This window comes from Mauremys reevesii, linkage group 24, assembly GCF_016161935.1.
Source record: "Mauremys reevesii isolate NIE-2019 linkage group 24, ASM1616193v1, whole genome shotgun sequence".
Lineage (NCBI taxonomy): Eukaryota > Metazoa > Chordata > Testudines > Geoemydidae > Mauremys > Mauremys reevesii.
This window is the reverse complement of record NC_052646.1, coordinates 1,001,484-1,015,236: the sequence shown is the minus strand read 5'-3', so window position 1 is coordinate 1,015,236 and position 13,753 is coordinate 1,001,484. Positions and strand designations below refer to the sequence as shown.

General features: G+C 54.4%; 1 protein-coding gene across 5 annotated transcripts in view; it reads right to left on the bottom strand.

Moving 5' to 3' along the window:
* Nucleotides 1-13,753, bottom strand: part of KCNN3 (potassium calcium-activated channel subfamily N member 3) — a 76,432-nt gene that overhangs the window by 26,410 nt on the left and 36,269 nt on the right. For 3 of the 5 annotated variants that reach the window (XM_039512357.1, XM_039512358.1, XM_039512359.1), the window contains exon 4: nucleotides 179-320. In XM_039512357.1, coding sequence (XP_039368291.1) covers nucleotides 179-320 — 142 coding nt within the window. Of the gene's footprint in view, nucleotides 1-178; nucleotides 321-8,304; nucleotides 8,415-11,862; nucleotides 13,174-13,753 lie in introns of those variants that run through there. The other 2 variants (XM_039512361.1, XM_039512360.1) reach the window with 2 other exon arrangements.

Genomic DNA, 13,753 nt, shown 5'->3' with positions numbered 1-13,753 from the left:
GGACTGAAGAGACTGTTCTAAACGGGAAGGAAACGGAGGCAGGATCTCCATGGCTCAGTATAGGAAGGCCCCAGTGGGTGGGTGTGAGGGGCAATCTGCTGGCCTCGGCTCCCCGAAGCTTTACTCCGGATTGTGTACTTTCCCCTCCTGGGCCGCTTCCTTGAGAAAACACTCTTACCATGATGCCGGTGAGGAGGCAGACGCCTTTCCCACAGTATGTGTGAGGCACCATGTCACCGTAGCCAATGGAGAGGAACGTGATGGAGATGAGCCACATGGCACCCAGGAAGTTGCTGGTCACATCCTGCTGATCGTGGTACCTGCCAAGGAGACGTACACCTCAGTGTAGCAGGAGAGGACAGGAAACCAGTCATCTCACACAACTCTCCTCCCGCACCCGGGTGTCTCTGCCAGGTCAGATAATGGTGCTCACAGAAATAGGGCCTTGGCTATCCTTTCTAGTCCCCACTGTCGGAAGGCAGCTGCAGAAGACACCAAGCAACCACTTGTCTTGTTCCTGCACAACCCAGCCCTGCAAAACCGACAGGTCAAAAGGGCATTTTCAGTGGCCTCAGGCTGGATATCTGCAACCCTGCCTCTGTTTGGCCTCAGGACCACAGCTTAGAACCAGGCACTGCTAAAGCAGCTGGTCTTAAAAAATTACTTGTGGCAAGATTATGGAATCAGATAAGCGCACACCCCTCCCAGGACATAGTTAACCTTGGGCTGAAAGCCTCTGGACCATATTGCAAAATTAAATATTAATAATGCAACAGAATGTTCCCCAGCAGCAGCAATTTCACAATTTCCTCATAAGAAAACCCCCCATGCGCTCCCCCCCCCCCCACACACAGCAAAGACTCAGCAGAAAGACTGATTTGCTTTTAGTCAGCGTTGCAGTCACATTTCAGCGAAATACCCTCCAGCTCCATCTGCACTGGGGCCATGCTGCTGGGCAGGGATGTCTGTTTGATGGGGAAACAGACGTGACTGAATGGAGAGGAGAGAGGCAGGCTGAGAGCTGCTGCTGCTGCTCCGTTCCCACCAGCTGCTCAACCTGTCAAGGTTCCTCATGAACTTTTCATTTACATTTGAACTCACAGCACAATGTTGTCTCCTGCAAACTCATTATCACCACCTCCCTGCGAGTGATGGAGACCTCATGAGAACAGATTCCTTCCCCTCCTGACAGAACTGAAATGCACCTGCGCTGGTTTACACCTTTGATAACTTTGAACAGGATTCCCTACTTGGGCTCAAGCTGGCATGGAGACTGTCTGCAGTATGGGGGTTTGACAGCAATGGCAGCTCGCCTCCTGCTTTTCAAAAGGAGCGTGCATGTGAAACTGGCCCTGGATTATGGGTTTAGCATGCACATGACCCCTGTGAACAACGAGCACAAACAGAGCGTGCTGGCAATTTCAACTCCTTTCTGTGGCTTTATACATCATTCTGAACTTCTCTGGTTAGCAGCTCAGTCTCCAGGCGAGAGGCTTGTAAAACAACCCAGAGGGAGCAGAGGACGTTAGTATCAACCCAATATTAATATATTTTTCCTGACTTCTGTTACTACACCTACACACATGCACACCCAGCCACTGACTGAGGTTAGGGAGACTAGAGACCCAGCGTCACGTTAACCAATGCCCCCTGCTCTGCTCCCACCTTCTCCTGGCTCTTTCCCTGGCTGACCCCCAGGAAAGGGGGCCAGGTTCCACTGCAGGAAAACTTATGCCCAATCCTGCAAAGACTTGTGAATGCGCTTTACTCAAAGCATGTGAGGATTCAGTGGCACTCCTAGCCTTAGCTAGTAACTCCAGGGAAACTTTGCAATGTTTCCATTGCCACGTTCTGTCCTTTGGAACATGCAAAACACTGAATTCTGGTCCATTTCCTGTCCCTGACAAGGTCAACAAACTCTCTGGCTGAGCCCACAGCCTCAGCTGCTTCTCTTCCTGTTCCTGTGCAGCAGCAAGGCCTGCTCCTCTGGCCCCCAACCTCTGCAGGTGAGCTTTGTCAAGGGCCTCTGCTCAGTTCAGGCCAGTCCAGACCATCTCCTCGGCAGTAACTGAGCTGTAACCTGGCGAAGATGAACTGGAACCACATGGCTGGCTTGGGCGGCGTGTCCCAGTGGTGATGCGACAGCATACACAGCAATGGACTCTGGTCTCCTTCCCCGGCGGCAGGTCCAGGACACCTTATGCCTTCGGATAACCTAGCTAGGTTTAAGATAAGCTTAACAAGTTTACGAATAACATTCTATGAGGGGTTGCCTGTGACAGCAGGGAGCTGGACTCCATAACCCAGATGCTCCCTTCCAGACCTATGTTCCAACTGCTCAAATACCCAGAAGCTCTGACTAGTGAGGAGCGGCCTGGCCTGCTGACCTCGTGGGGCTTTGCACTGTCATGCCAGATGGCGCCCCCAGCCTCTCGCTGCTCTGCCCCAGAAGGGCGCTCGAACCAGCTGCCCGATTCCCCCAGTCCGAGCAGTGCGGCCGAACTCCTAGCAAAGGAATCCAAATCCAGAGCTCTCCAGCAGAGGGCAGGTGGCTGGGATGTAAGCACTCCAGGGTGGAGTGTTTTACAGAGGAGACGCACTGGCATCGGTTGGCGGGTGGCAGAGGGCATAGTCCAAGGTGCTGTTACCGTGATTGCTTTCTGTACCGGTGCAATGGTAGTCGAGACTGGAAGCCACTCCCAACAAGCAGCAGCAAGCCTGTGTATACGGAGCCTCTCAGAGGTACCCAGCCTTGTCATGCAGTTCCCAATGGCCTGGTTTCCAGACGTGATGAGAACCACAGCTCCTGTGTCTTCAAGACCCAGCCGTGACTCCATGGTTTCCTTTGACTCTTCGCCATCTGCTTGCTGTGTACAAGATGTTTATTTCCAGCCCCTTTGGAGAAGAGGGGATCAGATGCTTGATGGGGTGCTGGGCTGGATCGGCCAAGGCCCATTTGCTTCTCAGGGGCGGGTTTCTCTCAGCTTCCTTGTGAAATCATTAAGGGAAAACAGATGGAGTTTTTGGCAATTTCCTCCATAACAATTTGTCCAAGTTTCTCAACTCAGAACTCTCTGGATTGTTTTATTATTATTTTTATTTCCCTGAGTCTCCTGTATCTGGAGAGTCTAATGAAATATGCAAAGCATAAAAAATATGTTGACAAGAATCTGTTTAATATCACATTTCCCACCCTAGTATTAGCAGAGAGAGAGGTCTAGTGGTTAGAGCAGGGGACTGGGAGTCAGGATTCCCAGCTGCTGTTCCCAGCTCTTGGTGGAGCATGTGACCTAGTGGTTAGAGCAGGAGACTGGGGATCCCGACTCCTGGTTTCTTTTGCCAGCGCTGCCACATGGGGAAGACACTGGGTCTCAGGTCCCACAAAAGGGGATGATGATATTTGGCCTCCCACAGGGATTAACGTTTACCCGCAGCGCTCTGGGATCGGAGATGGAGAACATTACTGAAGTGCAAATTAGGAACAGGACTGTTTGTTTTCTGTATGGGCGAGAGGCTGCTGGTGTATGTAACAGCGCTAGAGTCAGTTCAGTCCCCTACTCCTAAAGCAGAGGGTCAGAGGCAAAAGATGCCTGCTTTGGAGAAGACCAGACTTCCCCTCTTGGTTCCAGACTCCGAGTTGCAGTAACGAAGCTGTTCAGGAGTGAGAGAGACCACAATTCATTGGCTAGCCCAGTGCTACGGAGGCAGCCCAACGCAGGGCTCTGAGGGCAAGTCTCGGGAGTATTGTGGAGGCCGCATGCTCCCTCCGCCCTCGGAGAAGGGAGTGCCTTGCATCATCAGGATGGCCCTGGCTGATGCAGAGTGGCACTGACAGGCTATAGTGGAGGGGAGCTGTGTTCAGCCCTCCTCCCTCAAGGAAAGATCACCAAGGTGCAGGGTCCCTGGGAGAAGGAGGTGGGAAAACCTCCATGCCCTGAAGGCCGGGAGAGACGAGGCAGAGCTCTCAGATGATGCTGGGGGCTTCATTTGATAAACCTCATTTCCTGAGCTTGCCTGCAGCTCAGTGTCCCTCTCCCAGTGGGATAGGAGCTGTTCTGAAAAGCACCTGAGAATGCTGACTCCCACTGGGCCGGCCAGCTATCTGGGAAGTCACATGCTGCAGTGTGGCTAACTGGGAAACCAAAGGATGTGGGAAGCCTCCTGCGCTGACGGGAGTTGCTGAAAACAGCCTCATAACTTTTTTATCTAAGTTAAAGACCATCTCCCAGCACAACATGAAGACAACTGTGCCCTTTGCGACCCACCTTGGGACAGGCTAGAAAAACCAGCCAGGCTCCCCACAAGTGCACAGCCGCACTCTCTGGGAACCAGGAGACGGGATACTGTAGGGAGCCAGGGCCTAGCTAGAGGCTATAGGACATCAGAAAGGCAGGTCCCGGAGGCCCCAGCACTAAACAAAACAAGCTTCTCTCTTGCCATAGTCTGTCTCAGATTCATTGATTCCGAAGCCAGGAGGGACCACGGTGATCATGTAATCTGCTCTCCCACGTAACACTTCCCAGACTTCAGTCCTCCTTGTACTAGCGCACGCCCTTTAGAAAACCAGTGTCGGCCAAGGCCGAGGCAGTCCAGGGACACTGCACGGAACCAGGGGCAGCAGAAAGACCCGGCCCCCCACCCCTTCCCGGGCTGTATTTGCAAAAGGCAGACGGAGGTCACCGTTGAACCATGCCCAGTGAAGAGATCTCCGTGCCATCTATTCCCCTCCCTTTCTCTGCACAATCAGTTCCATGGGACCAGTGTGCAGCAGTGCCAGACTGGGCACTCGTCTTGCTTTATCACAAAAGCTAAGTGTTTAGCTGTTGCACACGAGACTCCAGGTAAACCCAGGGGCTGCAAGAAGTAGTGTTGTTAGTTCAGTAGGTGGCGCTCTTTCCCCTGAGTCCGTTCCAGCTAAGGCCAGTCTGTCTGTAAAATGCTTTCCCATCTTTCTGGATAAAAGATGCTATATAAATAGAAGGTGGTGGTAGGATCTTGTACCCCTGGGAAAGAAACCCAGCAGCACACAGTCCTACCCTCTAGAGTCAGCATGCCAACAGCAGAGCCGTAAGCCCTGAAAACCCTTAACCTGAGCGAGGGGAAACAGTTAGTAAGCAGAGCACTCGAGGAGTCCTGGGCTGGAGGATGCAAGCAGAGTGCCAACACCCATGCAGCCTGGCTGCTCCACATCACTCCAGCACAGAGCAGTGCGTCTGGTCAACTCCAGACGTAGCCATGGATAGCGAGATGTTACTGCAGCGAGAGGTGGAGGTGGACTCAGGAATCCCAGCTCTGTTTGAGGCGATTGCCAATACCATGCTACTCCAGCCTCGCTCTCCACTATGCCTTGAAACCATTCCTCTGCTGCAAGCGCACACCCTCTCGCAGGCAGATTTTCACTTGGCGGGTTACTTCTTTCTCTGCTAACCAGTCAGCAGGGTGTTCCTCCCCCTGGAAAAGTACTTCCCCATCATCAGGCAGCTGTATGCCTCTGATAAAGGGCTTGGAGCTGTTGTCTGCCTGCCACAAGCAGGACGTGAACGGAAGAGCCTGGCTGATGAGAACAGTTTGGTGGGGTTCAGAAGGAAAAGGGTTAGGGACAGGCCAACATACCGAAGTTGTTTTCTTTTTTCCCAAAAAGCACTTTTGAGCAGCTGAAGCTTGTCCAGCCAGCCCGCTGGCACGCACTGCCATGCGAAACTGCGAGAGCGGCTGCAGGACCACGCTCACACCAAAGGCTCAGACCAGAGCATTCCTTTCCACCACCCGCCTTCCCCTGAACAAGCAAAGCCAAGTGTTGCTGCTGCTGGGAGCAAACTCGCCCAGGCTACTTGGCTTCCTCTCAGCTTCCCTTGCCATTGCTTTCCCCCAGTGCTGGGCCAGTCCCTACCAAGCCAAGCCTCTGGGACTGTGTGTTCCTTCCAAGGGAGCTGACAGCTGTTCTAAGCTCAGCCTCCCCCACGGGTCTGCCCTCTCAGCCCAGTTTGGAAGTGGAGTATCCGAGTCCAAGGATGCATGTTACTACTGCTAGGCAATGCCCACACGAGCGAGCGAGCGACAGGTTTGTGTAGGTGTCGTGGGAGAGGAGGGGAGGGGAGGGGAGTGACCACGAGGGAGAAGTGGGCAAACAGAGGGGTCGAGGCTGGCAGTGGTGATGCAGCAGAGCTGGCTTGTGGAGGATGAGCTAAGAGACAAGGGTGACAAGGGCACCAAACACTGCTGCAGCTGGGTCTGTGGCAGGTGGGTGAATGAAGGTAATGCAGTGCCCATCTGGAGAGCTCCCAGCTGTGCTCACAGGGAGCACTTCACGCTCTGCTGAGTGGCCTGTGGCGATTACCCAGCTGCCGCTGGTCACTGGGAACTGACCCTGGAGCTGCACTGATGCCTTTTTCCACAAGCCAGAATGGGTGTGGGGCCCATGATAGTCCAATAGCCCCAGAATCCCCCCCCCCGCCCCGAATGGGGTGGAACAAGCTGTAGCTGGGGGAGCTGTGCTGCAGGCTACCTGGCTCCAAGCAGCTTAATGGGTGGGAACTTTCTGGAATGTAAAGAAGTGGGACGGGGGAGGGGTCACTGTGCTCAGCACACCAGGGATAATTGTTCTGAAGGGGGCAAAACGTGGCCCCTTCAGTGGGGGAGCCGGCAGCCTCACTGTGCCGAGCAGGCGCGGTGTACAAAGCATACTGATGGGTTGCTAAGCAACGCAAAGCCTTTTGAAAAACCACAACCCACCCCTGGCAACTCGGGGGGTTGGGAGGCAGCAGAGGGACGGAGCAGGGAACAAAAGGGAAGCAGCAGCCAGGAGGAGAAGAGAGAGCGGAGGGCTGTGAAATGCAGAGGGAAAGGGAGGATGAATGGCGCTGGGGGAAAGCGACCACGGGATGCAGCATCCCATGTGCCATGCACGTCGGGGTCCCCAGGTCACAGGTGCCCATAGCTGCAAAACCACCCCAATTAGCACTGACGGGCCCTGACTGCAGCCTCACCAGAGGCCACGGAGCTCGGACTCCCGTGTTGAGTCCTAAAAGCAAGGAGCGAGTCTGCCGGCGTAGCCTCACCAGCACAAGGCAGCGGTGAGAGACGCACACGAGGATCCGGTTCCCCCACCCCCACCCCCACCCCCATTCACGCTCTCTGTGTGGAGCTCTGCACTGGCAGACACTCCCTGTATTGCAGCTGCCTCTAACGTAGCCACCAGCTCTCCTGGCCATTATGCCTGGGCAGCACTAGTACAACATATCAAGTCATTATTCTGCGTTCTAACTGCCCCCTGCCCAGCAGGGTGTGGGTAGGGGGTTAGGGAGGTTGCTGGGGGCTGCTTGCTCTGCCAACCTGTGTCCTGGCCCAATTCCATCTCCATTAATTGCATTTTGACACCTGCCTTTTCAGTTGGATACAAAGTTATTCTGTATTTCCAGTCTTAAATGGTCGTGTAGCATTGCTGCTTCTTGATGGATTCTGTGGGCCACCCTAGAGAGGGCTGCATTCCGGTCTCGGTGGCACAATCCCTGTGTCTCGCAGACCTCGCCCAGCTGGGAGGCGTAAGGTTGCATTTGTTCGTGGTTGCTGTTCGGCCGAGGATCATTACCATGGCTGTGATCTGGAGCAGGGTGCTTGCTAACTTGTACAGTGGCTATTTTTTAGTATCAATGCTTATTTATTTACATTTCATTTTCCAGATCAATCCCATGGGGGACAGGAACTCAGTCAGGAGAGCCCAGGGACCTTGCCAGACCATTTAAATCTCCCAAATACAGATCTCATAAACCACACTGTCATAGCACCGTCGGATAACCATACCCATCACTGCAGCATAGAAAAGCTTGTGCAGTCAGAGCGTGTGGCACCAGCCCTCTTCCATACGACTTAAAGCAATCTGAGTTCCCCTTTAACAGGCCCCGGCAACCTAGACCAGGCTGTCATAGTGCTCTGTAGTGACCGGGCGCCCAGCCCAGGCACCTGGAAAGCAGAGTGAAAGGTCTCTTGCTCTCGGTGCCTTCATCTCCCATAACTTCCCGCCCAAGGTCCCAGGAGAGATCCTGAAGATTCCCCTACTCAGGCAGGGATATTGGCAGCACAGGCCACACAGCTATGGGGCCAGGCCAAACCTGAATGGTGCTGCGATCCCGTGCACAGGAAGCAGTGCCAGGGGGGTCAGGCAGCTGGGGGGAAGGCACCTGAGAGGGGGAGAAGAGGGTCAGGTGCCCCCCACTTCAAAGCAGAGGCTGCAGAGAGCCATTGAAAGGACCAGTGACGGTCCCTGCAGTCCCTGGCACAGGGACTCCCAGGCACAGCTGATTTTACCATCTCCATGGCAGGATGGGCTGCTTCAGGCACGAGCCTGTGTGTCAGGAGCTGTGGGTTCAGTTCCTGCACGATCTGGGGCAAATCACGTAATCCCTCTGTGCCGCCGTCTGTAAACAGAGAGAACAATCTTTCCTTTCTGCGTAGGGAGCATGCACAAGCCATCAGGATGGGGCAGCGCCATAGACCGACCTGGGTCACTTGGTAAGCTGGGCTTATGTGAACAACATACATGTTAATATAACCAGATGCCAGGTGTACATCTTGGGATGCTGGTGCACTTCCGAGCTGGAGGACTATGTCCGGGAAAGTTGTAGGGGTCATGGCAGATAACCAACTGAACCTGAGCTCGCAGTGCACTGCTGGCTGAGCAAGTCAATGTGATAGGGATGTGTAAACAGAAATACTGAACGGGAACAGGACATGTCTAGGGCATCAGTGAGACCATTCCTGGAATCCTGGGGGCAGTTCCAGTGTCCACACTTCAAAAAGCATGTTGAAAAATTGGAAGGGGTTTATAAAGAGCTACAAGAATAATTCCAGGCCTGGAAAAACCTGCCTTACAGTGAGAGACTTCGGAAGCTCAGTCTGTTTAGTTTAACCAAGAGAAGATTAAGTGTTGATTTGACCATGGTCTTTAAGTACCTACACGGGGTGAAAAAACAGACTAGTAAATTATTGCTCTTTAATCTAGCAAGGCAGAATGGGATCCTGTGGAGCTGTAGCTAGACAAATTCAAACTAGAAATAAGGTGCAAGTTTTTAAACAGGGAGGGGAACATTGGAACAACTTTCTTAGGAACCTGGTGGATTCTCTCACTTGAAATCTTTCAGTCAGGTTTGGCTGTCTTACTAAAAGGACTGCTGTAGCTCACTCAAAAGTGATGGCCTGGACACAGGAATTAGGAGAAGCTTAGACAAATACCTGTCAGAGATGGCCTAGATAATACCTAGTCCTGCCATGAGTGCAGGGTACTGGACTAGATGCCCTCTGTCAAAGTTAGACTCAGGACTCACAGTTTGTCAGACCACTCTGTTTTATTAGCACTGCGCTCTGCTAATGACACCCAGATAATGTGAGCACCATGCAAGACACAAACTATCTTATTTATACACATAAAAGGGCGAGAACTTAACAAGAAAACAAAGGAAGCAGAATCTGATCCGTTTACCTGGGCTAGACATGCATATCTTATTTCCTTACTAACTATTACCAATCTTCTGTTAATGTTTCGCCATTAGCACCATTGTTTATGCCTAATGTTTCTTTTCCTGGCACCTCTATTTCAGCATTTCTTATTTCTGCTTAAAGGTACATACAACATTTCTTTAATCCATTCTTATTTTTACAATATAATTCATTCTACTTTCACACCTCTCAAGGTCCCTTCCAGTCCTACGATTCTATGATTACTGGGTGAAATTGCAGATCACTATAACCCCTTTTGGCCTTAAAGATCTAAGACTCTGAGCCGCGGCTGTTCATGCCGCACACTCTGTCTCTCGCTATGGTTCGTACAGGCCCTAGCACAAGACAGTTATCATTGCTTGGGGAGCAAAAGCATAAGCCCAGATTGCAAGAGAGTTTGAATGACCTAGAGCATAAGGTCTGTAGGACAGCGCCCAGCTTCTATTGACCAGAGGTGCAAAAAGCCCCAATAGCCACCTGCCTCACGCCAGGTTTCTGTCTTGGAGGGTCGCCAGCCCGCGGGCTCAGTTTGACAGGAGCAATCTGCTGGGGGAGTTTGAGCTTCAGGCCAAATGGAGTTATTGGCAAATCAGAGGGGTGAAAATAGGAGGCTAATATTGATATTAGAGCTGTTTTTAGAGACCCCGATCAAGGAATGTCCCTCCACCCCCATGCGGTAGCAGCGGCTAACCCAAAGCGGGGCTGTGCAGGGAGGGACAGCACCGTCTGTGCATGGCAATGCAAAGCACGAGCTGTTGATCTGCTGACTCCACACTGACACTGGCTGGAAGCGAGGAGGCCAGAGCTACCCAAGCACAACGTGCGGAAGATGGAATCTGCCCAGCCGGGGAAGAGGCAGTGAAGAGGTGCAGCTGGAAGGTGTCGCCTGTCTCTCCCTCAGCAAGTTGGAGAACTGAGTAGCTTTGGCAGGTGCTTTGAGCTACTGAAGCGGTGCTGCAAGCGCTCTTCCCGCGGGGCTCCAGGAGAGAGCAGCACTTGCCGCCCTGCCCAGTTCCCACCGGGGAGACCCCGACTGCCTGCACTGCGCAGAGGTGAACGGCAGCTGTGGCACTGCCACTGTCTGCACCAGCCCTTTGGAAAGGTGATAATCCTAGTGCACAAATGACTAGGTTCTGGTGGCAGACTGGCCTGTGGTGGGCAGCCAGCTGTGACAGCACTTTGCCCACTATGGGGTCTAAGGCTTCACCTGCAAGTACTGATTAGACCTCGCAATGCGAGGTAGGGCAGGGACACACGAGGACCCGGCTGCCTACCCTGGGGTGCACAGCAGCACAGGGAGTGGAGGGCCCTCGGCCAGGTGGTGACCAGCCGTGGGGAATATCCTTGAGGGCTTACACGTGGGGAGCTTAGTCTGGTTCCTTACATCAGGGCTGGTCTGGTCCTGGTGCCATGTCCCCGGCTGTGTCTCTGGGAGTTAGGAGAGGATTTTGTGACACAGCCTCCATTTATGGGACCAGAACTGAGCCAGTGGGAGAGATGCGAATGCTACGGAGGGGGCTCTCTGCTGCCCAAACAGGCTGTGCCGCTCCTCCGAGCAATGACCAGCTTGCAAGGGCGAAGGCTGGGCAGCGAGAAGGTGCTTCCCAAGGAAGAGAGAGATGAATCTAGAGAAAAGAGAAGGGAGGGAGAGACCCAAAGATCCAAGGGAAGGGGGGGAGTGGAGAAGCAGCTCTGGGGTGGTTTGAGCAGGCGGCCGGAAGTCAGTGCAGAGGCCTGCATGCAGGTGGCCCTCGAGTCCTCAGAGCGCATCTCCTGACCCTTCATTGGCAGCCCTGATCCTCCCCGCAGACTGACTGCGCTGCTCTCCCGCTCCATGATTTCCCCAGCCCACCTGGGCCAGACAAGCTCATCTCAGGGGGAAGGGAGCAGGACCCAGGCTCCCAATAGCACTTCTAGCCCTGCCAGCCAGAGCCAGCGTTATTGTTAGGCAAATGGCAGGTGTAGGGCAAACATGCAAACGAGGCCGCTGAGAGTCCTTCTGATCAATTAGCTACTCTGGCTTCCTAGTGCTTTTATCGCCGCTCTGCATCCAACAGCCCCTGGCCCCCAGCAGCGCAGAGCCAGAGCCAGAGCCAGGGCCGTGCACCACTGACTCAGCAGGCCGAGGATTGCCAGCGTTTGAGCCCCTCCCTGTCTGTCTGCCCATCCACCAGGCACTGCCACGGGCGCCTTCCCGTAGTGCCGGAGTATCTCGCAGTACCTGTGCTCCCTGCGCCCCCTGCTCTTCTCTCCCTGAGGCAGGGGTTGTTTGGCCCAGCACCTGGCGCTGCGGGGTCCCGATCTGACGGGCTCCTGGCAATGCAGCTAACCCATAACCATTGCCTCTCCCTCCACACAGCTAGAGCTCACCATTGTCTTGGTTACTCGGCAGCCGTCTCTCTGGCCTTGACAAATGCAGTCTGCCCTGCTCAGAGCCATGCCAAGATCGTTTCCCTAGCGTGTTCCTCCCCCAATGTCACTTCGTTCTCACACCCCACGCAAGCGGCTGGTTTTCGCTTCCCAGGCCCGTCCCCAATCCCCCCACCTGTCTGTCCTCTCTCATTCACTACTGAGCTTTTGACGCTCGCCTCTGATTGGCCCATAACACCAGCCCCCAGTGTCCACTTGTTACTTTTTCAAACAAGGCACTTTGTACTTTCTCCTGCGCTGCCCCTCACGTGTGGGAGGAAACCCCCAGAGCCACTTCTGCACCCCCTTCCAGTCCCGCTGCCAAACGCTCCTTTGCTGTGATGCTGCTGGCGTGCAGAGGCCATGCCCTGGCAGGCTGACCAGCACTGTCTCACTGTTCACTTGTGCTCCCATCTGCCTGGCTGTGTCCCTCTGGTGTCTCGTGGCTTATACGTGGGTCGGGAGCTCCTTGTGGCAGGGACTGTCTTTTTGTTCTGCGTTGTCCAGCTCCTAGCGCCATGGGGATCTGGTCCCGGACCAGGGTTCCCACAGTAACAATACAGCAGAGGCGGGCTGCCCCTTCCAGAAAAGGTTTCCAGGTGACAAGAGGCCGTGGAGGGAGGCTGGGGAGTGGCTGGGAAATGGCCTCCCAGCTGAACGGCAGGCAGGGGCACTGCCAGCGAGTTTTGCCTGTCCGCAGTCAGTGCCACGCAGCCAGTCTTAAAGAGCCGCCTACAGGGAACTTTTCTCTCCCCCATCTTACAAACATATCCCACGCACCCAGCTGTGCCCATCTGCCTGCTCCCTGCTGGCCTCACTGCTTCCCCTTTCTGTCCGTCGCTCAGTCAGTTTTCTAGGGCTCCCTTAGTTGCTGAGGGCCCTCAGGCAGCAGCCCTGCCTCAGTTGCCCAACTTGTAGGGGCACGAAGCTGTGCAAGTCTTGACAGTCTTGATCAAAGGTAAAGCCTCTGCCCCCTGACACCCCTCTTGTCACTGCTTGGACAGACAGGGTGCTTCCGGGAGAGCAGAGGGGTATGAACTGGCAGCAAGGACAAAACAGGTTCAAAGAGACAGCACTAGAGAGCAGGGCACCAGCAGAGCCAGCTTATGTGCCTGGAGTCAAGGAAGAATCAGCAGCTCGATCCCTTATCCGTGCCCACGAAGTGCTCAGTGCCTAACTGCTGCTTGGCAAGCTGTGGCACCGTGGGTGTCTGACTCACCCGGGGACAGCCTGCCGCTGTCAGACCAAGCCTCCGGGAAAGCCGCTGAGCTCAGCCCCACGTGCTAATTCCCACTTGGAAGGGTTTAATTAGGAACCTGCATGGACACATCTTTGCCATGCTGGGGGAGGCTGGGGAAATGCCAGGCGTGCTCTGCAGGATGCCAGCAGCTGTCAGTCCCACCTCCCGTGTCATGACTAATATGATCCAGCTGTCAAGCCACGTCTCTGTTCTGGCCCCAGGACAACGCAGAAAGCGTTCGTGACCCCGTAACCTTCCCTCTGCCTGCAGGCGGCCTGGCGGGGTTGTGAGAATGAAAAGCCCAGAAGGAGACGTATCCCTGCATCCCCGCCCCTCCCAGGCTAGGAGTACACTCGCTGCCCCACATTCCCACCTCGTACGGGGCTGTCTCCACAGCAACCTCGAGAGACGTGCACAAGTCCCAGCGAGATGCTCGCCCAGAGCTGCCGTGTAACTGTGTTGTCATGACAGTTGCTCTCAGCGAAGCGAGAGCCAGAGCCCGGGCACTGGGGCTTGGCAAGTTATTTTGCACCTTCTATGTTTCCAGCAGCTTCCCCTGCACTATTCCACAGGAGATTGCGCCTGGCAGAATGGGGCTGGGCCCAGGCCATC